The sequence below is a fragment of the Pteronotus mesoamericanus genome, unplaced genomic scaffold (assembly GCF_021234165.1).
Source record: "Pteronotus mesoamericanus isolate MK-2021 breed Mesoamerican mustached bat unplaced genomic scaffold, CSHL_Meso_final scaffold_99, whole genome shotgun sequence".
NCBI classification, from domain to species: domain Eukaryota; kingdom Metazoa; phylum Chordata; class Mammalia; order Chiroptera; family Mormoopidae; genus Pteronotus; species Pteronotus mesoamericanus.
Genome location: NW_026555330.1, coordinates 8,700,372 through 8,724,906, shown reverse-complemented (window position 1 = coordinate 8,724,906; position 24,535 = coordinate 8,700,372). Strand labels below are relative to the sequence as shown.

The 24,535-nt window shown below is 41.0% G+C and overlaps 1 protein-coding gene across 1 annotated transcript; it reads right to left on the bottom strand.

Moving 5' to 3' along the window:
• Positions 1-2,147: 2,147 nt before the first annotated feature.
• On the bottom strand, positions 2,148-24,210 carry LOC129063951 (calcium-binding mitochondrial carrier protein SCaMC-1-like). The gene is made up of 10 exons (XM_054565075.1): positions 24,028-24,210; positions 20,232-20,358; positions 15,645-15,732; positions 14,626-14,737; positions 11,061-11,219; positions 9,777-9,929; positions 7,024-7,131; positions 5,516-5,683; positions 3,483-3,633; positions 2,148-2,320 (listed from the first exon to the last, which is right to left on the bottom strand). Exons 1-10 carry the CDS (start codon positions 24,208-24,210, stop codon positions 2,148-2,150), a joined length of 1,422 nt encoding a protein of 473 aa, XP_054421050.1.
• Positions 24,211-24,535: the final 325 nt, after the last annotated feature.

Below are 24,535 nucleotides of genomic sequence, written 5' to 3'. Positions count from 1 at the left end.
AGAGAGTCGAGAGGCTGTACCCTAAAGAACAATGGGCTAAATCGTCATTTAAGGGATTTTACATAATATCCGGGCCATAGCCAAGGGTAGGGCGGACAGTAGGGCCTTCATGTGATACAGAAGCCCGAGCGGGAGGGCTGGGCACAGTCCTTAAGGAAGAAGGAAGTGCTGAAAGGTCTGTTCAAAGCACTGACCTCTCTAAACTTAGTTCCTCAACTGAAAATTGGGATAATATCCCCAACCCTCCGGTACGAGCAACAGAACCTTTAAAAGTGCTTTGAAATAGTTCCTGGCACATAGCAGGTACTTAATAAATTTTAATTTTTTAATTTAAAAAAAGACAGCACTGGGCTTAGACCTCTGATATAATAATTGGGTCCACCTACTTTAAAGAGAAGCCCTTTTAGAAGAGATAATTTTATAACTCAGGCAATGGTTGTAAGATCCTCATTGTTCTCACTGGCTCTACTATGTCCTCTTTCAGTGGCTTTGTTCTGCTGTCAAGAGCACGCGGCTATCACACGATTCCAAGCTCTCCACGACGCGCCACCGGTCCACGGCCGTGGCCGCACAGCTCACTGTAGCTCCCCAGGCAGCACGTGTTTGAAAATGACCTGGCCCCTTGCAACTTCCCTAATGCCCCACGGACCTCCCCATTTCCCTGTTACTGCGCAGCCCACTCATCCGTTTGCAGGGCTTTGAAAAAGTCTTTCTGCACAACTAGCACCGTCCCTGAAGCTGCTTACACCCCCACTCCTGGACTTCACGTGAGATTTGCCTTCCTCCTTCGGGGGCCTGTGGCTGAGCGTGGCTCAAGTTCCACACTTCCCTCCTCCGACTCCAGGCTCAGGTCCTCTCCCTTGGGGACAAGGTCCCCAGCTCCTCCCCCTGTACCTGGGATGGGTCTTGAGGAAAACACTCCTCAAAAATACCTTCTCTTTGTGCTAATTCCAGATTGATCTTCTCATTACTTATTTGGTTTCCCAGGTCCTTTGATACCAGGGAATGATGTGCCCCAGAGAAGGGATGAAAGTATTCCGGCTCATGGGGAGTATGAAGCTCCACTCTAATTTAATAACTGTGTGTTGTGGTACGTATCTCAATCCAGTGAGTAATTTTTAATTAATCTATCACCAAGAAACGGATCATCTTGAGGAAATAAATAACGGCACATTTTTGGATCAGCCAGACTGAGGCTCAACCCCTGGAGTTAGATTAGCTAGGCAGTCCTTCACTGAGGCACATTGTGGCCAGGCAGCCTATCACCACCATCTGGCCATGCTCACATTTAATTAATTAAATAAGAATTAAATAGTTCCAACAGGGACTAGGATTAATTTTTTTTTCATAAAAGTGAAAAGAGATATTTAAGATGTGAAAGACTGGACTCACTCAACTCCTAAGTTTAATAAGAATTGCTTCAATAAGTATTAAATAATGGATTTAATTTTTAAAGTTCTTCCTCTCAAATTTTTAGTTTTTCTACTCTAAAAGAAAATTTGTTCAATGCTAATTTGTCCTCAATGCTCTCTTGTAACAGCTGAAAATATCAAGAATAAAAATGAACCAAAACTGTTTATATTTACAAAGAAAAGTACCCAGAGAGGTAAAAAATATTTTATCACTTTTTTCATTATCCCATCCACAATCTGATAGAAGGAATCATGAAATAAACTTTCCATTTTGCTTAAAGAAGAGAAATAGACTGATCATTTGCTATACTATTAATTTTAAATGCACTGATTTTTCTCTTAGTGTATAAAACATTTTCAAGCTCAGCTTTTTTAAAAAAAAAAGTTGTTTAACTACAAAAAGGTTAACACAAACTGCTACCACTGACCAAATGTTTCATAATGTTACTATGATATATTTAAACCCAAGGAAAAGAAGTTTCAAGTTAGGGTTCAAGGGAGAGTAGTGGGAAATGTAAACAGCATTCCATGGCTATTAAGGATTTTAAATTATTAAGGAACTTTACCAAAATGATTATTTTACAGATTTTTGTAATAAATAAAATAAAGAGAAAATGTTTTAACAATTATTCGATACTTTTTTCCTCTTAGGAAGAAATCAAGTTCTCTTTACAACCCAGGTATTACCTTACAATTAAGTGATTACAGTAATGACAAAAATTTCACATTTCACATCTAAATTAATCCAAAATACCCTTTCACTTTTTCATAAGTCACACAGCCGATGATTACTGCAGGAAGCACTTTCATGACGTTTGGGGTGAAACCCCTGAAAAATCCCCTTTTTCCTTCTTTGTTATATACATCTTGAATGAGATGGATCATAGTTGTTCCTTTTTCCTCCAGTGCTATGAATTAAAAAAAAAAAAAAGTGTAATTCACTATTTTATCTTTATGCATTGGGACAGTCCAGCGACTACTGGGAATTCACAGGGACTGAGGCTCCTTCAGAGCGCTCCTCTCCCCCTGCCCATAGACAGTCCTGTGCGGGCAACAGTAGTCACCAGGCTCACGTGGCTACTGAAATCCAAATAATAAAAATTAAGTAAAACTAAAAACTCAGTTCCTCAGCGACACAAGCAACAGTTGGTCAGGTGCCCGACAGCCAGGTGAGCCCTATGGCTACCGCACCGATCAGCGTAGATATAAAATCTTCCCATTGCTGCAAGAAAATTCAATGGAAGAGCACTTGAAAGTCTTTAATAAGAGATCTCAAAGGAGCACCGGGAATTGGGTGTGACACTTATTTTGATAGGGGGATGGATAGGTGAAGGGATGGTCAGAGAGATTCCTCTCCTGGACTGCAATATAAATTAAACCCAAAACCCTTCCCAAAAAGAAGGGAGGAAGAGAATGTAAATGAATATCACTTACCAGATGATCCCTTAAAGAGTTTATTCTGGAAGATAATAATAGGATTATGTGAGGGGTATTTTTCCTCCGTGAAAAGTAAAATGGGTATTTTCTTAAAATCTAAATTCCCGACAGTTCCCTTGAGAAGAATGAAGCAGATGCCCTGCCTCCCGTTTCCTATCTCCTCGCCAAGTGGATGGGAAAGCAGAACGATGGCGTTCAACTCCACACGCGTCTAAGTTCCCGAAGCAGGATATGACCGGGACATTGCATGTTCATCTTGGGTCACTGCTGAGCCAATCTGAGGAAAGCAAGCCTTTTCTACTGCTCTGCCTGGCACTTCCTAACTATAAACTCTGGAAAAAGACCATCAGTCGCCAAAGGAAGGTGGAGAGTCCCAAACAGAACTCTGTGGAAGAACTTCACAAAAGGCTTTCCAATAACACAATAAATTCAAGGTCATGCTTTAAAAATCAGAAAGTGAGCTTTCAATTTAGCAATTCTACAGTTTTTCTGATTTTGAAATCATTCATTTCTACTCATTTAAAACGACTTTTTTAACTTAGTTTTTATTGATTCATTAAATAATGATTTTATTAATTATTAATTTATTAACTTCTTAAACGTACTTCTTCGTTTAAAAACAACACCACTCACCTTGAGCCTGCATGCGTGTTCTGATGAGGTTCAGAGGGAAGCTGGCGATCTGACCGCTCGTGTGAGACAATGTGCTACATCCCAGCAAAATCATTATCCCAGGGTCTACAGAGTTGCCTGCATAGTGTTCCAGCCAGTAATTCTTCAAAAGCTGGAAGAGAGGAAGGCGGTAAATCTCCTTTAACTACTATGCAAGTTTAAGTAGAATAAGTTCATTGCTCACACAACTTCAGTAAACGTTAATGAGTAGCTTCTTGAGTGGAGAATTATATTGAGCATTTACATTGATGTGACCTCATTTAATACCCACAGAAACCTGAGAAGTCACTAGTGTTCTCTCCACTGTATGAATTTTGTAAGTGAGGAAACTCGTTCAGAGAGACTAAGTTATCAGGTCACAGAGCTGATCGGTGGGAGCCCAGCTTGGTTGCTTGATTTTAATAACTGTCCTTTCCACAATCTTTATGAACGACTGCCTGCTTCTTGTGCAGAGACGGCTGCCCTGCTGTGCCATCAGGGACAGTGTGTGCAGATGTTTCCAAATAAATCTACTCATACAACCTGTTTATATTCTCCTATGTTTGTGTCTGTGTGGGCTCTGTTTATTTTGGGTTTTGTTTTGCTTGATGGTTTGGTGTGTAATGATATTCAAAGACCCAAGCAAAATTCTGCACAGCCTCAGCGAGATTCACGAGAGGACTGCAGGAAAGACTGCTAATCCACTCTAAGTTAACAAAACCATACTGTCCCAGCTTTTAAGAAAGATTTCTCTTTCCAAATCTGCTTTTCCTTAATGAAAGTAGCTAGATGGAATTATTTCACAATAGTGGGTTTAAAATATCACTAAGTGCTTTTAGAACTGTTCATTTATTCAATTTATTAAATTACATACTGGGCCAATTTACTATGAAATGTACAATTTGATGCTTTTGAAAAAATAAATTTCAAAAATGTCTACTCAGTGTGCATTTATTACAGTATTACAATAATAAAAAGAGAAATATGTAATATCACTCTGGCATGAACGCAAAAGATATTGAAGTATAAAAATAAAAGAATGAAGGGAGGCTAACATTAAACAGGAGCAAAGAAATTGTTTTAATAAGATCACAGAGGCAAGAAAACAAAAAGGAAAAGAAATACATGTTATAATATTCAATACTTTAAACTTTCTTTACAAAGAAAATAAACACATCTTTTAAGTGCTAAATGAAATTGGCTCTCTTTCTCAGGATGCTGGAACCACCTGCCAAAAATACCGCTGAGCTTGTGCCTAGAGCGCTGTCATTCCTGCACTGAGAACGAATGGAAGTGATACTAGTATGCCACATCCTGTCACCTGGTTCTTATGACCAAATGGCACGTTGCTAAGATGATCTGCCTGAAAGGGATACATGGCCATAAAAATAAAATGACTGGCTGAGAGGGGAGTGACCCGGAGGCCTGCCTGCCCAGCCCACGCTCTTAGGGCGGCTGCCCGTCTCCATCCTGCCTCTCCCCCCACCGTGCTCCCCACCACTCCTCTCCTCGCTTCCTGTGTCCACAACTGTGCAATACTATCTGTTTTCTTTATCACAACTGCTCACCAGGTGCTCCAAGGGAGTCGCCAAACCTGAATCCCAGGCCTCTCCCCAGAATAAGTAAATCAGAATATCTTGAGATGCAGCCCAAGAATCTTATTTTTTATCAATCCACATATAGGTAATTCTGTTAAGATCCAGAGCTGAAAACCAATATTTGATCAGCATTTTGGTCTATAATTATTATTACCAAAATACCTCTCTCTCTCTCTCTCTCTCTCTCTCTCACACACACACACACACACACACACAAACACCAAACAAAAAAATTATTATTAGCCTACCAGACAACAAACATATAAATGAAAAGCCAAATAAAACCAGTCAATTCACTTCTTGGTCAGAAGCTACTTCATGAAAAGTCATTTATGACCAGTATTTTAGAATAAAAACTATTATGGTAGCAAATCTTCAAATCGAACACACACTGTCATACTATGAGAACAGACTCACCTCATAGACAGTAAGATCTACGCCTGCGTAAGGTATAATGCCCAGCACGTTAGCGACGTAACCTCTAAAAAAGGTTCTAACACCTTCTCGTTTCAGAAGCTTCTTGCCACAATCAACAATTCCTGAATACTCTCCAGTTTTGCCTATAGCCAGTCTGGTCTTTATAACCTAAATGTGAAAGGATATAATAAAAACACATCGATCAGCTAGCAATCAGGAAAATCCTATTATATCGCAATGTTTACCAATTATCATAGAAATCAAAAAATAAAGCAGCTCTAAACATAATTTTGATTTCATACTAATTGACTCAATAACGAACTGATACAGTATAGAGCTTTTTTATAAAAAAAATTTAACAGGCGAATATAACTAATCATTGTGGCTCTGATTGATACATTCATTAAAACTCCTTTAATGGTCTATAAGGCAGCATGTTCTGAAACAAATTCATTTGAGGCAACATTTTTGCTTCAGAATAAAGCAACGACAGCCAAAATTCAAGTTTAGAAAAAGTATACGGCCATGCTCATGTGGAGACAAACCCTCTGCATGCTTAAATACGTCCTTTAGGAACTACTGTAACAGTGAGGCCCATAAACTGTCGTTTACTGTGACCAGGGCTCAGGTGTCGCTCCTGAAGCAGTGACATGCGGGCTGTGAGGGCCACAGTGACTCCAGCAGGCTGTGATCCGTGTCCCCATGCTCTTCGTACTTCTTCTGCTAGAGCCTCGCTCCTCGTCCTCCTAACTTCCATTAATTTAAGGGGGCTCTCCATAGTATGTTGGGGAAATAACTCTCCAAAGCATCCAGGACTATTTTTAAGTATCAATTTTGTCGGCTGGGCAACCCGCACGTCCTGATGGGGCAGCCCCTGAGCGGCCAGGCGGGAGCCTTTGTTCCAGGGTCTGCTCTGCAGGACCCTGCGCTTCAGACAAGCCTGTTCTGAAAACCCCGTCCCATCCGGTGCAGCGCACTCTCTTCTACCCAGGACATCCGAATGTCCCGACTCTAAGCCAAGCTCCCACGTTCTATTCATGTCTTTCATGGAATCCCTAACTGGAAATAATCTCTGCCCTTTAAATTTCCATCGGTACTTCATGTTGATCTCCCTTCTGGAGTTTTTATCTTCTGTCCTGGACCATCATCATTGGTGTGTGTGTTTTATTCCCGCTTGACTATGAGAAGCTCCGTGACCAAGGCCTGCCTGACTCGTGTCTGGATTTGCAAGAGCACCTGACACCTAGTGGGTGTGCAATATTAATGAGTAAATTAATGAAACAGCAGACAATGAAAATGTTGTCTTCTTGGTACATCTACAACATACCTTTATTCTAAAAAACAACAAAAAATCAACTAAGGCTAATTGATACTTGCTGTGAATTTAAATTCTGTAGCTATAAAATTGTTTTTTGTACAAATTCTTGATCCGGGATTCATTTGTTTCTTAAAAGTTATAATTTGAATTAAAAGCATTACTTTAGTTAAAATTGTATAATAAAACATACCTCCATGGGGTAAATACAGGTCTGAGCAGTCACACCAGCCAATGAACCAGATATAAATCTCTCAATAATTCCTATTTTAGCGCCATCAAAACTAAGCCACTTCTTATACTGTATAAATAAAAGTGTTGGAATATATAATATTACTGAAATGGAATATATAGTGTTTAATTAGTACTATAAAACTATTTTTAAAAAAGCATTCTAGACACCTGATATTAGCATCTAGTAGAATACCTGATTTTATTTATTAGAGAGATGGGAAGGGAGGGAGAAATGGAGGGAGAGAAACACTGATTGGCTGCCTCTCACATGCCCCCTGCTGGGGACCTGGCCTGCAACACAGGTACGTGCCCTGACTGGGAATCGAACCAGCAGCCTTTCAGTTTGCAGGCCGTTGCTCAATCTACTAAGCCACACCAGCCAGGGCTAGAATACTTGACTTTAATTTTTATGCAATTGTCCAAGATCATAAGAACCTTTTCCCTTTTTTCTACAGAATAAGTTAGCAACATTAAGTCACTTAAGCATATTCATGAATGTAGTACTCTTTCATAACAGGCATACAAATGACATGGAGTGGGCAGGGATTGTATCTTTTATCTCTTTTCAGCCCCACCCCTTTCACGAGAAAGGCACTTAATATCTTTCAGTTACTGGGGAATCAGGAAGAGTAACTTAATGCAGAAGTCTCTTTTTGTTACAAGGGACAGCAGTTTACTCTGGTTAGGTCAAGAAACGGGGAGGTTATTGCAAGAGCACATGTGGAAATAAGGAAAACAGAAATCAGTGCAGTGGTCAGGCTTCACAAGAACGAAAGTCGGTCAAGGTTCATGACACCGAAACTGGAAACCCATTTAGAATCCCAGGCAGCCTTAGCAAGCAGCTGATCTTCCCCCCCACCCCCCACCGCCAGGCAAGATGCTTTCCTGTTTATCTTTTCCAGGGGTCTCTCATCAGTGCAACTGAGCTGCTCCCTGAGAACTACCTCTCCAGCTCTCGGACGCGCCGCTCCCCATCAGGGAGCGGGATGGGTTAGGGCGGCAGACACTGCTGACTGCGCCCCGTGCCCGTCTTCTGTTTAGTAACAGAGCCAGCTCAGCTACAAACTGCATTTCCCTCTCCTGCCTTGCAGCTGGGCTGGGTGGCCAAGTGACTCATTTTGGCTAATAAGATGGGAAGGGAAGTTGGGTATACAAATTCTGAGACACCTCCTTAAAGACGCTTGGACTCCTCTTTCCTCCACCTGGGAAATGGCAGGTGGCTGTGACCTCTGAAGCCGTGTTTTGAAGATACCGTTAGCCCTGGACCCCTTGCCTCTGTCGTATTTCAGCTACTGTATTTTGGTATCTCTTCGTTACAACAGCTCAGAATGAACCCTAACGGGTACAGAAATCGGTTACCAGATGTGGGGTGCTGTCATAATTAACACCTAAAAGGCGTGGCCCTGGCTTTGCTGTTAGTGGGACACAGACAGTGCTGTCTAAGGAGCTGGTGTTCTGTCTGATGCTTGGTGGCAGTGCTTGATGACACCGCCTGCTGGGATCACCTGGAAGGCAGACCATGTGCTTTCTGAGACGGAAGTTCCAGGAAAACTGATTGTGAAGTCACAGAATGCTGTCAGTGCTGCCCGCTCGGTGCTGCCTTTAGCAAGATCGAGGAAACGTGAGTAAGGCATCTCTCTACGTTTCTGCCTCAGGGCCTTCTCCAAAGCCAGTTTGCAAGCAGAGGTGGAAGGGAATAGGGCTGGACAGTCAAGAAATGTGGTTTTCCAAGTTGGAAAAGCCACCTGCTTCTGTACACAGAAGGAAGGAAGATTGTCCTAAAGAGCATGCCTGTCTGCAAAATTCAGATTAAGGGTGTTGTCATCTGATTTCAGCCTATTGTTTCAGTTGACATCAATGTAGCCTCCTATAAAGTTAACAGAGAAGGGGAATGACTGAGCGCAGGAGCTAGAAAACAAAATATCCCATGAGAGATTTTTGGATGTGGTTAGTTCACATGATGTTGACTGGAAACAAAAAGACAAGAAGTATAAAAAGGTTTTTTGGGAGGGAAAAAGGTATAGTTAGCAAATCCATAAGCATAGTCTCACAGATCTCTGAAGCAGGCCCCCAAACCTCAGCAGGCAGGCAGCTGGCCGCAGCGGGCACTTCGGGAGCCCCTCACCGCACCTGGGCAGCCCCGGGCAGACTCTCACTGACAGAGCCCATCCGAAGCCTCTCACCTCCCAGCCCTTCTGCCTCGGGGCCTTCTCCAGAGCTTTCAGAGCCAGTCCAGCCCAGAAAATGAGAAACCTGAGATGTGCAGAGAGCATTCTTGGACTCTTATGTGATGCTGATAATTTATACTATTTGAAAATATATAGAGCTCATCTCCAAGTGAATTATTTAAGAAAAACTAAAATCTTAAATCAGATTAACAAATTTTAAATAAACCACTCAAATTGCTCAAAAGAAAACAAATATTGTAATGTTTTTGTGAGGGCTTCTTGCACTATGACATTGAAATTTAAAGAACTACTAATACTCACCAGTTACGATAACATACTGTAATCCATGGAACATCCCTTATAAACAAAAGCAATATGAGAACAAAAAATGATCAAATGAGAAAAAATAAAGCCATTTATATTTAAATTGGCATCTATTGCTTGTGAACACTCTGGTTTTCTCTCTCATGACAGCCTAAATTTTTTCAACATGGAATTTAAAATGTGATCGTTCTTATAAATTCCACAGATAATAGCATTTTACCTGTTCATAGGCCCCAATCTTGATAGCAGTCTCTGGTGCAATTTTAAAAACATTTGCACCATTTCCTCGCCAAAGAGAAAGAATTCCACCTTCTTTTACCATCTGCTCAAACCCACCAATTAACCTCATTTTTCTTGACCCTGAACTATGAACCTAGAAGAAAAGAGAAGAAAGGTACTCCTGGACTAATTGATATGGTTGTGCCTCATCGCCTGGTGCCCAAAAGAGCAAACAGAATCTGTAGACCTTCCAATCTCTCTAGCAACAATGATGGCCACCAGTACGTTGTCAGAAAGCCCCAGAACAAAGAAGGTATGAACCCAAGGACCAAAGTCCCCAAAACTCAGTTGCATGCCGCTCCACATGGCCCGCCCACACAAACTTCGACTGTGGCTTTGAAGCAGCAGCACTGTAATAAAACTACAGAAGAGGCTCAGAGTACAGAGGCTGCAGAATTTGGCCAGGAAAATGGAAGAAGACAAAGAAAAATACCAGGAACAGATTGCCGAGAGATGGAAGCTGTCTGCTTTGACAGCTCCTACCTCTAAATCTGAGTCAGTCATAAGTAAGATTTTCTAAGATCTTAGAAAAGATCAGACATCAATTTAAAATACTATTCATAATCCACTACCGAAAGCCACCATGTTAGAAAAAATCCAAAAAGCAATAAAACACCAAGGTATGTAAATTTAATTACACATTTAAATTCACTAGATTGTGTACTACTAATTTTTGCATCTTTGCATACAAAGTATTTGGCAAATATTAAATTTAATTATTTACAGATTAAACCATGCACTATTTTATAACTACTGTTTATAATCCATTACTCAGTAAAATAAAAGGTAATTAGACAATACTACCTTTAATGAGATAATTCTAAGTAACTTATTTTCCAATTTTTAGAAATATTCTTAGTACTTAAATAGTAGAGTAGAACCATACTATTATGTAGGTGTCAGAGACTAGAAATAATAACTAATAAATTAGATTAATGGTGTCCTATCCTTCTTTAATAGATTTAGTTATATTTCTGAAAAAAACTTCCAATAGAGTGGTTCTGTTATTTCAAATAAAAATGAACTTAAATAGCATGTAAGCATCTTTAAAAAAATTAAGATATCTTTTAATATTGAAAATATTATAAAATAATTTACATTTTCAGAAAAATGTACAACTTTAATGACTAGTATGAAAAGTGCCAAAACATTTCTTTTGAAAATTATCAAGGACTTTTCAAGTTCCTTTAAAGCATAAGGGCCAGTGAACGCGTGCGCTAACCACCTGCATCATGAGTTTCAAGCGGTCAAAAGGCGCCGTGCACGTCCGTGAAACCGCGCCAGCTATTCCTCCTGCCACCAATCGCCGCCACCAGTCTCCAGAACGCTTTTCTTGCTCGGTAAATTCATCTGGGATAGCTATGCTCTCCCCTATGTCAATGATCTGATAAAATGCAAAAACAGAATTAGACGGTAGAAAAAAGTGTGAACACTTGATAAATTAAGAGGATAACTTTTTACAGAGACCAAAAACCACAAGACTTTTTTTCCTAGCTCATCTCCTGTTAATGGAGACTGACTGTGTTCTTAGCACTTGTACTAGACCAAAAGATGTTTAATAATGCATTCACATATAGATTTAATATAAAACCAACTCCCACTGATGAAAGAAATTAAAGAAGAAACAAATAAATAGAAATATATGCTGTGCTTATGGACTGGAAGAATTAATATTGTTAAAATGTCTCTACTACCCAAAGCCATCTAGATTCAATGCGATCCTCAAAATTCCAACAGCATTTTTCACAGAAATACAAAAGAAACCCTAAAGTGCACATGGAACCACAAGACCCTGAACAGCCATAGCAATCCTCAGACAAGAGAACAAAACTGGAGGCATCACACTGCTGCTTTCAAACTGTTCTATAAAGCTATCGTAATTGAAACAGTATGGTAATGGCATACAGATAGATACATAAATTAATGGAACAGAACTGAGAGCCCAGAAATAAACCTTCACATATACAATCAACTAATTTTTGACAACAGGGCCAAGAATAACTGATGGAAAAGGATAGTTAGTCCCTTCAATAAATTGTCCTGGGAAAATTGGGTCATCACATGCAGCAGAATGAGACTGGACCCCATCTCAGACCACTTACAAGAATTAACTTGAAATGGATTAAAGACTTAAATATAAGATCTTAAACCATGAAACTCCTAGAATAAAACACAGCGAAAAAACTCCTTGGCATTGGTCTTAGCAATGGTTTTTTTGGATTTGACACAAAAGTATAATTAACAAAAGCAAAAATTAATAAGTGGTACTACATCAAGCTAAAAACTTCTACAAAGCAAAAGAAATAATCAGCAAAATAAAAAGGCAATCTATGACACAAGAGAAAATATCTACAAATCACATAGCTGATATGGGATTAATATCCAAAATATATAAAAACCTCATACAACGCAATACAACAACGACAAAAACAATCCAATGAAAAAATCGTCAAAAGAACTAAAGAGACATTTTTCCAAGGAAGACATACAATGGCTGACATATATGAAAAGACGTTCCATATCACCAGTCATCAGAGAAATGCAAATCAAAACCACAATGAGTTATCACCTCATACCTGTGAGAATGGCTATTACCTAAAACACAAGAAATAAGTGTTGGCAAGGATGTGAAGAAAAGATGATGTGAATATGCATGCACACACACACACACACACACATACACACACCCCACATATACACGTATATACCCACACAGATATAAACATGTGTGTATATAATATAAACATATATGCATATATAATGTACATGTATACATATTATATATAATATATACACACATATACATATATATCCACAATGGTTTATTATTCGACCATGAGAGAGAGGGAATTCCTGTTACTTCCTTTTTTCTGGAGGGACTTTGAGGGCATTGTGCCAAGTGAAATGAGTCAGATAGAGAAAGACAAATAGTGTGTGATATTACTTGTATGCGGAACCTAAAGAAGCCAAAGTCACAGAAACAGTGGAATGGTGGTTACCGGGAGTGGAGTGGGGAGTGGAGGAAATGGAGAGGTGTCAGTCAAAGGGGCAAAAGCCCAGTTGTGACATGAGTAACTTCTGGGAATCCCACGTACAGCAATGAACAATGTAAGCATGGCGACTCTAGTTAACAATACGACATTTATTATATACTTGAAAGTGGTTAGGAGAGTAAATCTTAAATGTTCTTACCATAAAACAGAAATAGTAATTATGTGAAGTGATGGCGGTGTTAACTAACCCTACTGCGGTAATCATTTCCCAGTGTGTATCCTGTATCATGTTGTACCCCTTCGCTTACACAGTGTTATATATCAATTATATCTCAATAAATAAGAAAAACAAAGATACAAACAATGCAGAGAAAAACACATGTGAACATATAACATTTATATGAAGAAATGTATAAAATGCACTAGGAATCAATGAAATGCACATTAACCCAACAAGATACCACTTTATGCCCAACGGAATGGCAAATATCAGAAAACTGGATAATACCAATTAACAGTAATATGTAGAACAGCAGAAACTTTCCTGCATTGCTGAATGAGCTGGCCTAGCAAGCCATTCTGAGAAATAACACAGCCAGATGGTATTCCAATAAATTAAAACTGGATACCTACCCTAGTAAAATTTATAAATGCATGCTCCTTTTGACTCAGAAATCCAGGAGACATTTTTTAAGATACACAAGAAAAAAGCATTTTTTTGTGGGTAGGGAGCTGGAGAAAACCTACATTTCTATCACTAGGGGAGTGGATGAAGGAAGATGTGTTAAATGCATACTATATAGAAGATAGAAGCAATAAACTAGATGAATGTGTAGCAAATCTTAAAATCATAATGTACTGTGAACAATGTAAGAAGATGTGGCCTTTAGCACAATACTATCCATGAAAATTAAAAGCACACATATGAAACAACACTGTATGATTCCAAAGAATATATACATATCTAAGAACACAGGTGAGACATTAGAATAAGTGTCTATCATAACAAGCAACAGCTACTGAATACACGTTACCTGTTCAGCCCTTTTCTAAATACACTAATTCTCAGAACTCTTACCATTATCTCCAGTACATAATTGAGGAAACTGAGGCAGAGAGGGGTCCTATAACTAGTGGGTGGCAGATATGAGATTCAAACCTAGACAGTCTGACTCCAAAACCTGTGCCCTCAATCCTCCCCGAGTGTGTATGAAGAGGAGGTGAGAAGTCACAAGCAGGTACAGATAGGCAAACGTCATGAACAAAGGACTGGCTTAACCCCCTGCAAAAAAAAAGGGGGGGGGCCTAATTCCAAAATCTCATTCTTTCCTCACAACTCTGAGGCAAGTGGTTATATAAAAAGAGCAGGGAGATGACATATTTGATCCATTCTGATTCTAAAATTTTGAGCCTAATCTGACTTTGCATTTCCCATGACAGAAGCCCAAATTGAGTCCATCGTGAATAAAGAAAAGCACATTATTTTTCTACTTTTCTAGGACAGTGAACTGTAAGAGAATAATTTATTCTCAACACAAAGTAGGTCCCTTTCAGCAAATGGGTGGGTATCTATCTTAAGTTCCAGGTTTTAGCAAACGAAGAAATCGTGGTAGCTGTGTTTGTATGTATAACAGTAAGCTCTTTGCTAAATTAGCAAAACACTATTAGGAGGGACTGCTGTTAGGAGAGACTACTTTAGCCACTGAGGCTGGAAGTATTATAGGGATTATGTGATTGTGAAAACAGCTATGACATTTATGGCAAATAAACATAGAGTAAAATACAAAATAATCTTACAGTAGAACGCTTCCAGAAACCAGCAATTTCATTGATATTTGTTGCCGGATGAAGTAAAAAGTAGTACTTCCATTCATCCCAGTCTATTGTCATTGTTCCATCACTATCAATGCTGAAATTTAAAAGAAAAAAAAATAGTGCTTACACCATTTATCATGAGGTTGGCACCATTGTAAAAAGTAAGTCAATGCCTCTTACACATTTATTGTGGAAGCCACTCCTTCAGGCTTCATGAGTATTGCTGTATTTTCGTATTTGAACAGACTTTAGTGTTTAGAAGAATTGAGAATATAAGTTACACCCAGTGTCCCCTAATGGTAACATCTTACCTTATTATGACACGTTTGCTACAATTAATGAACCGATATTGATACAGCATGATTAACTGAAGTCCCCACTTCGCTCAGCACCCCTTAGTTTTTAAGTAACGCCCCCTCTCTGTTTCGGGGCTTCCATGTCCGCACCCTGTCGCCTCAGGTGCCTCTTGGCTGTGAGAGTTTCTCATGCTGTCCTTGTTTTTAATCAAACTCACATTTTACCATGTGAAATTGAGGATTTACTTAATTTTTAAGCATCTCAAATCAAAAAATACATCAGATGTCGTTTCTTTAAAGTCTGAGTAAAAGGTAGAATTAAGTGAAATGCTTTTTCAATTGTATCTTTCTTAATGAAAATTCGAAGAGACAAAATCCATTCTGCCAACAAAAAGATCAGTACGCCGTTCAGTTCCAGCCAACGAGAAATAATGGATGTAGAATTGATCCTCTCCCTATAAACAATTATGAAACTGTATACAATATACTGTATACATGGCCAGATGCTGAACTATGCGAGACTCCATCAGTCTGACAAAAGTAGTTACTAGAGGGCTGCGCGCTTCATGGGAATTCTGTAACTTAGCAATGTTGGAATAAAGGAAGTAAGGGAGAGAGAGAGGGAGGGAGAGAACAGCTACATTTATAGAAATTAGTTTCTAATGTGGAATATTAAACAAAAATGAAAACTATTAAAAGGCTGACCTTTGCAGAATATTTTTTGCCTGAGCTTCAGAAACATGTACACCCAGTAATTCCAAAGCAGCAATTAGTTCCGAAAGGTCTATTACTCCTTTAAAAAAGTGAAGAAAAAAAAATGTCCAGTTAAAGTACCTGAGAAGATAACAAGGCAAAATATACTTAGAACACAATAGTCTGAAACACTCCATGTGTTTTATAGGCCTATATTCACAGTCCTACATTCACAACCCAAAACCTAAAAAGCTCTAAAACTAAAAGACGTTTTGTCAATTATCCTTTAATGAAAAAGGGCTTTCCATTCCAGAATGAGAAAAATAAAAACAAAATGTAAAACGTTTTGTAAATGTGACAACAAAACCCACTTGGTGGCAAAACATGCCTTTACCTGATGTGAAGTTAATTTTAGTCAATTATTTATCTAATTTAGTGTTATTCTTCCTTTGTTTCACTGAAGGAATATTCATGGACAGTTGACCTTTAAACAACATATGACTGAACTGTATGGGTTCATGTATACACAGGTTTTTTTCAATAAATACAACAGGGGATTCACGTCCATGGGTTTTGTGTCCCCGGGTTCAACCAACCTCTTATTGAAAACAGTATTTTCACACTCCCCACCATGGCTTCACAAGCATGAACCACATGTACTGTTTTCAATCCACAGTTGGTTGGATCTGCGGATGTAAAGGGCCAACTATAGTTAACTTTTTGAAGACTCAAGAGTTATACTCAGATTTTTGACTGCATGGGGGTCAGTGACACCCAAAGCCCTGATGTTTGTCAACTGTATATAATTACACAGTGGTGCCCCAGACCCCACCTGGAGCATTAAATAATATATCATATATGCACTGTATTGCTTTTCTAAAAATTCAAATTCTAAGTTTCTAAACATATCTGGCCCCACGGGTTTCCAAAAAAGAAAAAAAAGATTGTAGATCTATGACAGATCTTGATTATTGTACCTACTTGAAAAAAGTAAAAAGTACCTACTTTACAAAGTAAAAAGCTGTTTCTGAAGATCTGAAAATAAGGCCACTCACTATTTCATAAGGAAAGCTTAAAAGGAAACAATATTCTTAAGACACAACACGACACTCTTTTTAACACAACCACATCCTATGTTAAATAACTCAAATCTAATAATATATTTAATACAAGCCTACTATGCATTTCAATCTCCCATTGCTGGATGTTGTAAGGGAAACATTAAGTACTCCATATCCTCCTCAAAGCCTAAAACACCTATCTAATCATGTCACTCCCCAAGTCCAAAGTATCTTGGGTTCCTCTCTTGGGTCAAACGAATAGTTGAAGATACTCAGTCTTTTAAAATAGGAAGACAACTTTTGTCATGTTAAAAAATTCAACTCTGGTGCCACCTAGTTTAAAAATATGCAATGTCAAAAAGCTACTATAAATTCAGTATATCTTCAATTTGTATTTGATCATGAGTATGCAGGCTGAGCCTGGGTCAACTTGCTGGTTCTTCTCCTGGTCTTGTTCTGGGGTACTCATGAGAATCCAATTCCATGGAGGTTCAACTGCGGCTGGAAATCCAAGATGGCTTCACTCACATGTCTCAGCTCAGATGGGAATGTAGAAGAGTTGGGGACAAGATGCCATCTCTCTGCATATGGTCTTTCCAGATGAGTAGTTAGTCCTCCTTTCTGGTGACTCAGAGTATTCAAGAGGGAGCATTCCAAGAGGACAAGCCCCAGTGTGTAAGGACTTAACAAGGCTTGGTAATGTCCTAATGGCCAAAGCAAGTCCAATGGCCACGCCCAGGTCAATGTGGTTCGGTGCTACACAAGGGCATAAATCCTGGGAGCTGTGACTCATGGGACAGCCAACAGAAAGAAAAATTACTTAATCCTCATTAACACTGGTATTCTCTGAAAAATACAGTTGCTCTGAGAAAGAAGATACAGAAGACAAAGTCGCCAGAACAGACATGGCAGACAGGAAGAGTCCAATAAATGGTAGTTCTTTTCCCACCATTTCCTCAATATCTACAAAACTCCATCTAAAAAGAGAATCTTAACGGAGAAACAATGTTTAATAATTACTTCCTTCACACATTTACGATAGCGTTCCATGGACACTGGCTGAACAGGAGCAGGGGCCCAGGCACTTCTTGGCGAGAGAAGTGAACGGGTCGGCCCACAGGCGCCTCAGCGCCCCCAGCTAGTGAGCCGGGTAATGCACAGGCCCACGGGCATCCTCTCCACCCCACTGACTACGAGGCCCAAAAGCCTCCTGGGGGAGCGGCAGGGGGGGGTGAAAATGGAATTCTGCCTACTATAATGTTTAACACATACAAAAGCGAGAGTCCCAAGAGGACCAATGATGTTGAGAGAGGCAAGAAGGGAAAGGTCTGATGCAGTGAGCCAGATCCAGTAACAGAATTTTGGGGGAAATGTTGGCTCCAAGGTCAATGAGTAACACCTATATCCAAAATCATCCTATTCTAACCAATGTGGAAGCCCTTGCACACTCGGGAGAAAGGGGCTGCATGTTCGCGTGAACTGAAAAGCTGAGCTCTGAGGCCCAAACTATTCTGGTATCCGACTCCGTCTGATTCAGCAACAAACCAAGACAGAGGAATGTATTAGTTCCCCAAGGCAGCTGCAACAAAGGCCACAAGTTCAGCAGCCTTTGTCCCTGTGACCAAATTTCCCCATAAGGTCACATCTAAGGCAGGGAGTAAGACTTCAACACATCTTCGGGGGGGACACAATTCAACCCGTAACAAAGAAGGGTATTTTCTTTCCTGCCCACAAAACCATCCAGGCTGAAATAAACGGGCTGAGCGCCACACCAAGGTAGCCACTGGGGCAGCCGCAACGACGACACCCGGAGCAGGCAGCTCCGTCCGAGCAGGGCCTCCGCAGGGCTGCCGGAGCCTGAGCTCTCAGGCCCATGTGGAGAGCAGCACAGGCAGCAACAGCAGAGCTTCATGCCTATGTTGCAGCTCAGGTGCTCAAAACAAATGAAGCCAATGGGACCTGGGACACTGGCTCTACCAGAGTGGTACCGCTGCAGGACTTCAGGGGTGAGCGGTGATGTCCCGGGTGGGGCAGTTGAGGCAGAAATCAAAGGATCTATATTGCTAATCAGTATGTCAGTATGTTACTCTGGGATTTCCATTCTGCCTCAGAAAGAGCATTCTCTGTTATTACCAACACCTACCAGCACTGGTATGCAATTTTACCAGGGACAATGGTAGCATAATATCTTTACCAGTGGCATCCTAATTTCATCGATTTATCTGACACGGAGGATTTCCAGCTTCCAAATGATGATCAGTAACCATCAACGAGGTAGTGAAATTCTAAAACAGCACAAGAGCGGAACTATTGGTCCTCAGTCAGCAGCAAATGATGACCAAGCCTAACTCACAGATATCACTAAGTAGCACTGCTAATGCTTCTGTGGCTGCTATTTTAGTACAAGGGCCCAGAAAGGCCTGAACTTCCTTCTGGAAAGTGAATGGAAGCTTGAATCGCAGTGGTTGGGCATTAAGGGACATGAAATTTAACCACGTGGGTGGTCAAAGGCCTCAGACATTCAGGTTATGTTTTGTTTTACCCATAAATACATCCGTGGAATCCCTAAATCACTTTCCTAATTCACTTGGAAAATTTTTAATGAACAATAATTAGAATTCACAAAACTTAAAAATTAACATGTTTCTGAAATAGGGTATAATTGGGTTCTGATTATCCCCAGTGGGTTGGCCAGATACAGATGCAGAAGTGGTCGTCTACCCCTACATTTAGTCTCTCAGATTTGAGGGTTTGTACCAAAGAAAAACAGAGCATATACCTTTCCTCTGCAACTCAGCATGGATATTGATCACAGCACTATGTATAAGAGTACAAAATTGGGAACATCCTAAATATCGAACAATATGGGAATGATTAGATAAGTCTACTCATAAATGGAATACTTTAGAGTCATTAAAAACTAGGCTTGTGAAACATATTAAGTGAAGTTGAAATGCTTACATTATAACATTAAAATAACAAAAATAGGACACCAAACTATACAGTGTGACTGCAATTTCATTCAAAGAGAGAAAAAGAAACCGAGAAAAAAAAAAAAACAGACAAAAAGTCTAGAAGAAAACATAAAAATATATTAAAATGCTAAACCTGATCTCTAGGCAGCAGGATTACAAGTAACTTTACTTTCTTTCGGGAGCTTGTCCATGTTTTCTAACTTTCTTGTACATGAAAAATTTTCAAAATCAGTAAGAAAACAATAAATGTCATTTTCAAAACTACCATGATGCTTTCAGCTCATATATTTCAAAAGAGTGGAGAGACCTTCTCACTAAGCCAAGAAACCATAAATTCAGAGGGCAAAATTATTTTACTAAAAAGATGGTAACCACAGAGAAATTATAATACTAATAAATATACTTTATATATTATTCTTAGGAATTAAAAAATACTGCTAAACAAGCAAGAGAATTGAATCTTTGATAGTAGGAGTTAGTTAAAGGCTAGTAAACCTATACTTTCGTACTGACAGTTATTATTCCTGTTAAGCTAATTGTGAATAAAACGCACACATACACACCATCATTATTTTTGTCCAGACTATTAAATGCCAGCCTCATTTTTTTCTCATGGTCTTTAAGGTATTGCATAAATTCTTGAAAGTCCAATCCTGAATCATCATTGGTATCTCCAGCTCTAAAAATGTCCTGCAAGAAAGGAGAAAGCATTGCAGACACATTGCAAGCAAAGCCCCTACTGAACATGGGCGTACTTCACGCGCGCCGATTTCCATCAGCAGCCACTGGCCTAGCTTTTCAGTCACAGCTACAAGGCTAAGGACATTAAGTAATTTTTTTCTTTTTAATTGGTGCAATACTAGAGTCAATAGCCACCATGTCATTCCAAATAACTACGAATGTTAGAAGTATTTACCTGAGGTTATCAATGAATGCTAAGTACCTTAAAAGAATGAAGATTCTAAGACACAAAGGTTTTGCCATTAGAGACCTCACACTCCATTAGTTAAAAGGGATAAAATATGTGAAATTCTGGTATGATCCACAGCTTCATCGCTTCAGACCAAGCCTTGTGAGGTAAGAGCGTATGTTCAAGTCTCACTGTGGTGTTAGGCTTTTGGAAATAAAAAATTAATAATTTTTAAATGCCTATCATCTGTATTTCCATGTCTTGTTCATCTTTATACCGTCAGTGCCTGCCACGAAGTATGGCACAGAAAGGCCCTTAGTATTTGTTGAATTGAAAAATACTGCAAGGTGGGCCCTGAACTAGGTGCTCAGGAAAGAAAGACAAGATACAGCTCTGCCCTGAAGGAAGTTACAGACTAGCAGAGACCGCTCACACAACCAAGGAAAAGCTATTAGGTGACATAATGGGAACGTCCTCAAGGCACAGTGGAATTTCAGGGGATTCGGGAGAGCCGTGGCAGAGGAGAAGTGCTTGAGCTGAGACTTGCAGAGAAAACAGGCATTAACTGGGCAGACAAATGGGAAAAGACATTGCAAGAATACGTGACAGCATTTGCAAGCAGGCAGAACTTATGTAAACCACAGCAGACACAATAATAAGGAAAGTCATAACAACAGCTAATATTTGTTGAGCACTTCTAAGCATTTTATATATAAACTCACTTAATCTTCCTAACAACCCTAAATAGTTTCAATTTTCTAAGGACAAAATACAAGGGAGAAAAGTAGGAGACAAGAGAGGAGGAGATATCATGAGAGGAGTTATAGTCCACAAAGGAATTTCCAATCAATTCCCAATGAGTATTTTCCAATGAGTGGAATATGGTTCTCACATGGAAATAGAATTAAATAACAGTAAGTCACAGTGTGAGAAAATTATCGTGTTTCAATTACCTTTCAATCCTTCTGATAACATCATGGAGAACATCTCAGTTTTGTGCTAATATGCCTCAATACTTGCCAACTTTTTAAAAAATCGGAAGATAAGCCTCAGGTTCACCTTTCTCAGACAATATAGAATGTAGCCAGAAATAAGTAACACTGATTTATTTTTATTTTGTTTAGTTTAGGTTTATTTTTAATGAACTAGTGCTCCAGCTATAGTAGTGTTAAATATTTTTTTAAAAACTCCCTGACATACAAATGAATGTCTTTACTCAAAATAATAGGTAACAGTAGAGTCAGTTCTTGATTACAGCAAACCTCATGAAGTCGGGAAAGATGGCTGTGCGTGACAGCGTTCTACTGATGAGCTCTGAGCAGAGAGGCGCCATGAGCAGTGTTAGAGAGGCCACTGCAGCCGTGGACTTTGGTGGGGGAGAGAAAATATCAAAAAATAAAAAGATTAGCAAGGAGACTCTTGCAAAAATCCAGGGGAGAAATGAGCCTCTGACCTAGGGGGGAAGACGGTAAAATGGCCGCAAGACACCAAAGGTCTTTAGAAAGTGGGCGGTAACTTGATCACAGAGACAACACAGTGGAAGGGAAAGACAGGAACCGAGAACTGTGAAGAGGCTCTTTGGGTTTCCAGGTATACAGTGGGATCTTTCTCCGAGAGCACTCAGATTTGCAAGAAAAAAAGAGTTTGATGCCATCATGTTAATTGGACTAAATGACCATGAAGTAGCAATATGTTGGCGGCCTTGTTAAGATACATGCACTCCAGAGGGTGAGAAATAATAGAGACAATGAAGGTTTGGCGGTGTACCATCTCAGTTAAGTATTTCCAGGACCAGTGGTAGGGAAAATGTTGCATGGAGTTTATAGCAAGCCCCTCAAAAAAGAATCCACAGCGGAAAATTTTAACAGTTCCCAGCATTCTATAGGGCCATGGTAGAAACAGAGTGCTTAACTACGGGACATCAAATGGCCACCTGGCCAGAGGTGCCTATCCTGAGTTGGGTTCTGTCAGACCCAGCACCAAGTCGTAGGTTTTGGTGAGCCCGGCAGCCACCCGTAGGATGGAACAGCACGGCTCCGATCAAACAGAAGCAGAAGCAGAGAGCACGAGCACATCCTCTAGGCCGGTGCTTGCCTTACTCGCCTGCCTGCAGAGCCTCGGTCATCAGGACAACCCAACCAACGGTTAACAAGTGTATACGTTACGCTGCCTCGGACCAAAGATCCTATTACATAACAGAGGGGCTATGTAATGACCACAGGACCCACCAGCCCTCGCAGACAGCACTATCCGGGAGCTCCTGGCCTGCTGCGACAGAATATGTGATCTTCTTCCAAGTGGCAGCTTGGAGATGATCACCTTCCAGAACAGGCTCCCATTCCTGAAGACACAGTTTACACCCTCTGTCGGTGTTCACGCTCCTGTTCCTATATCCCTACCATTCCTCTCTGATTCCTACCTCTCTCTCGGGTTTCTTCTCGGATACCCCTTCTCAGGTTAACAGAGGCCTGAGATACTTGACAGGCTGAGGTGCAGCGTCCTGGAATTCTGGGCTAAGAGAAGGAAGTAGAACCAGAGACTGTTCTAAGAGACAGGGCCAGAGGCAAACTAAAATAAATCCACGTAGATGGTTTGATTAAGTCATGGGTCCAAAGGGACTAAGCAGAGTGGGAGGATATGGGTATGACATAATGAGATAAAAATGAATTCAGAGCAGTAGGTTTTGGAGCACACAACTCTTTACATATCATTATATACCATGATATATATATTTGTGCCTATATAAAAAAAAGTTTTTATTTCCCCAAGAGCACAGGACTCTTAAGGAATTCCCTGAGCCATGCGAGTGTTCGGACTTGACACACACACCTCACGCGTACAGAGCTGAAACAAGCGGGGTAGTATCGGAAGGCTGTTTAGCATTGATAGGAGGGAAATAGGATAACTTTCTCTTGGTATCCTGACACTTCTCTCTAAACAGTTTGTAAACAATCAAGTCAAAGAGAAGGAAGACATCCCTAATTTAGGCGAGGTACTAAACAGTCGGCTGACGTGTAAACCCGTGGATCGAGGTCTGACTCGCCCCAGACCCCGCGGAGCTCAGGAAGGGGCGGCAGCTCCGGGGGCCCATCTGTGCCTGACTCGAGGTGCGAAGGTCCTGATTAAAGAAGCCTTTTACTCCTGCATGCACGAGGGCTAACACAGCTCCTGAAATTCGGGGCGGGCTCAGTAAATGCTGAGTGCCCAGGCACCCACTCAGCATCTCCCAAAGCCCAGGAGAAGGCTGCGGTCACTGCGGACAGTGACTGTCTTACGGAGGCTGGGATCGTGCTTCCAGGGGCTGCATTACTGGCCGTGGGGGGCTCGCAGAAGAGGATTCCACCCCTTCCTACATGGGCCTTTGAAAGAAATTCCAGAAAGGGCGCGTCTGGCTCCCCCTCCACCCAACGTCTGTCCAGATGACCAGTGCCACCTTCTCGGTCAGTCACCTTCTCCGAGTGCAGGCCAAACGTAGAGCTCCAGTTCTTCAGCCCTTCCCGCAGCTCCGTGATGTCCACCACTCCGTCCCCATTGCGGTCAAGGTCTTGGAAGAGGATCTCGTAGTTGAAGTAGTCCTCGTCATCCTGGCAGGCCGCCGTGGGCAGCACGAAGCCCCGCAGCCAGCGCAGCATGGCGCCTCCGGGGCCGGAGGGCGGCGGCGAGGGCCTCAAGGCCGCCTCTCCTCTGGGCGCAAGCGAGGACGTCCCGCCCTCCGGCCTTGCCACCCGCCGCCTCCTCGACGGCGACGGCGACGGCGACGGCGACGGCGACGACGCCAACGCCAGGAGGCTGGTCCCAGCCTCCGGCGCGGCCATGGCAACAGCCCGACCGAAAGGCTGCGGTTCCAGAGCCTCCTGGGGCAAAGGTACAGGCGCCTGGGTGCTCTAGGACACTCAGAAAGGACCCTCAGCCCTGAGGCGTCGTGGGAACCTGGCTGAGCGTCGCGAGAGTTGGCCC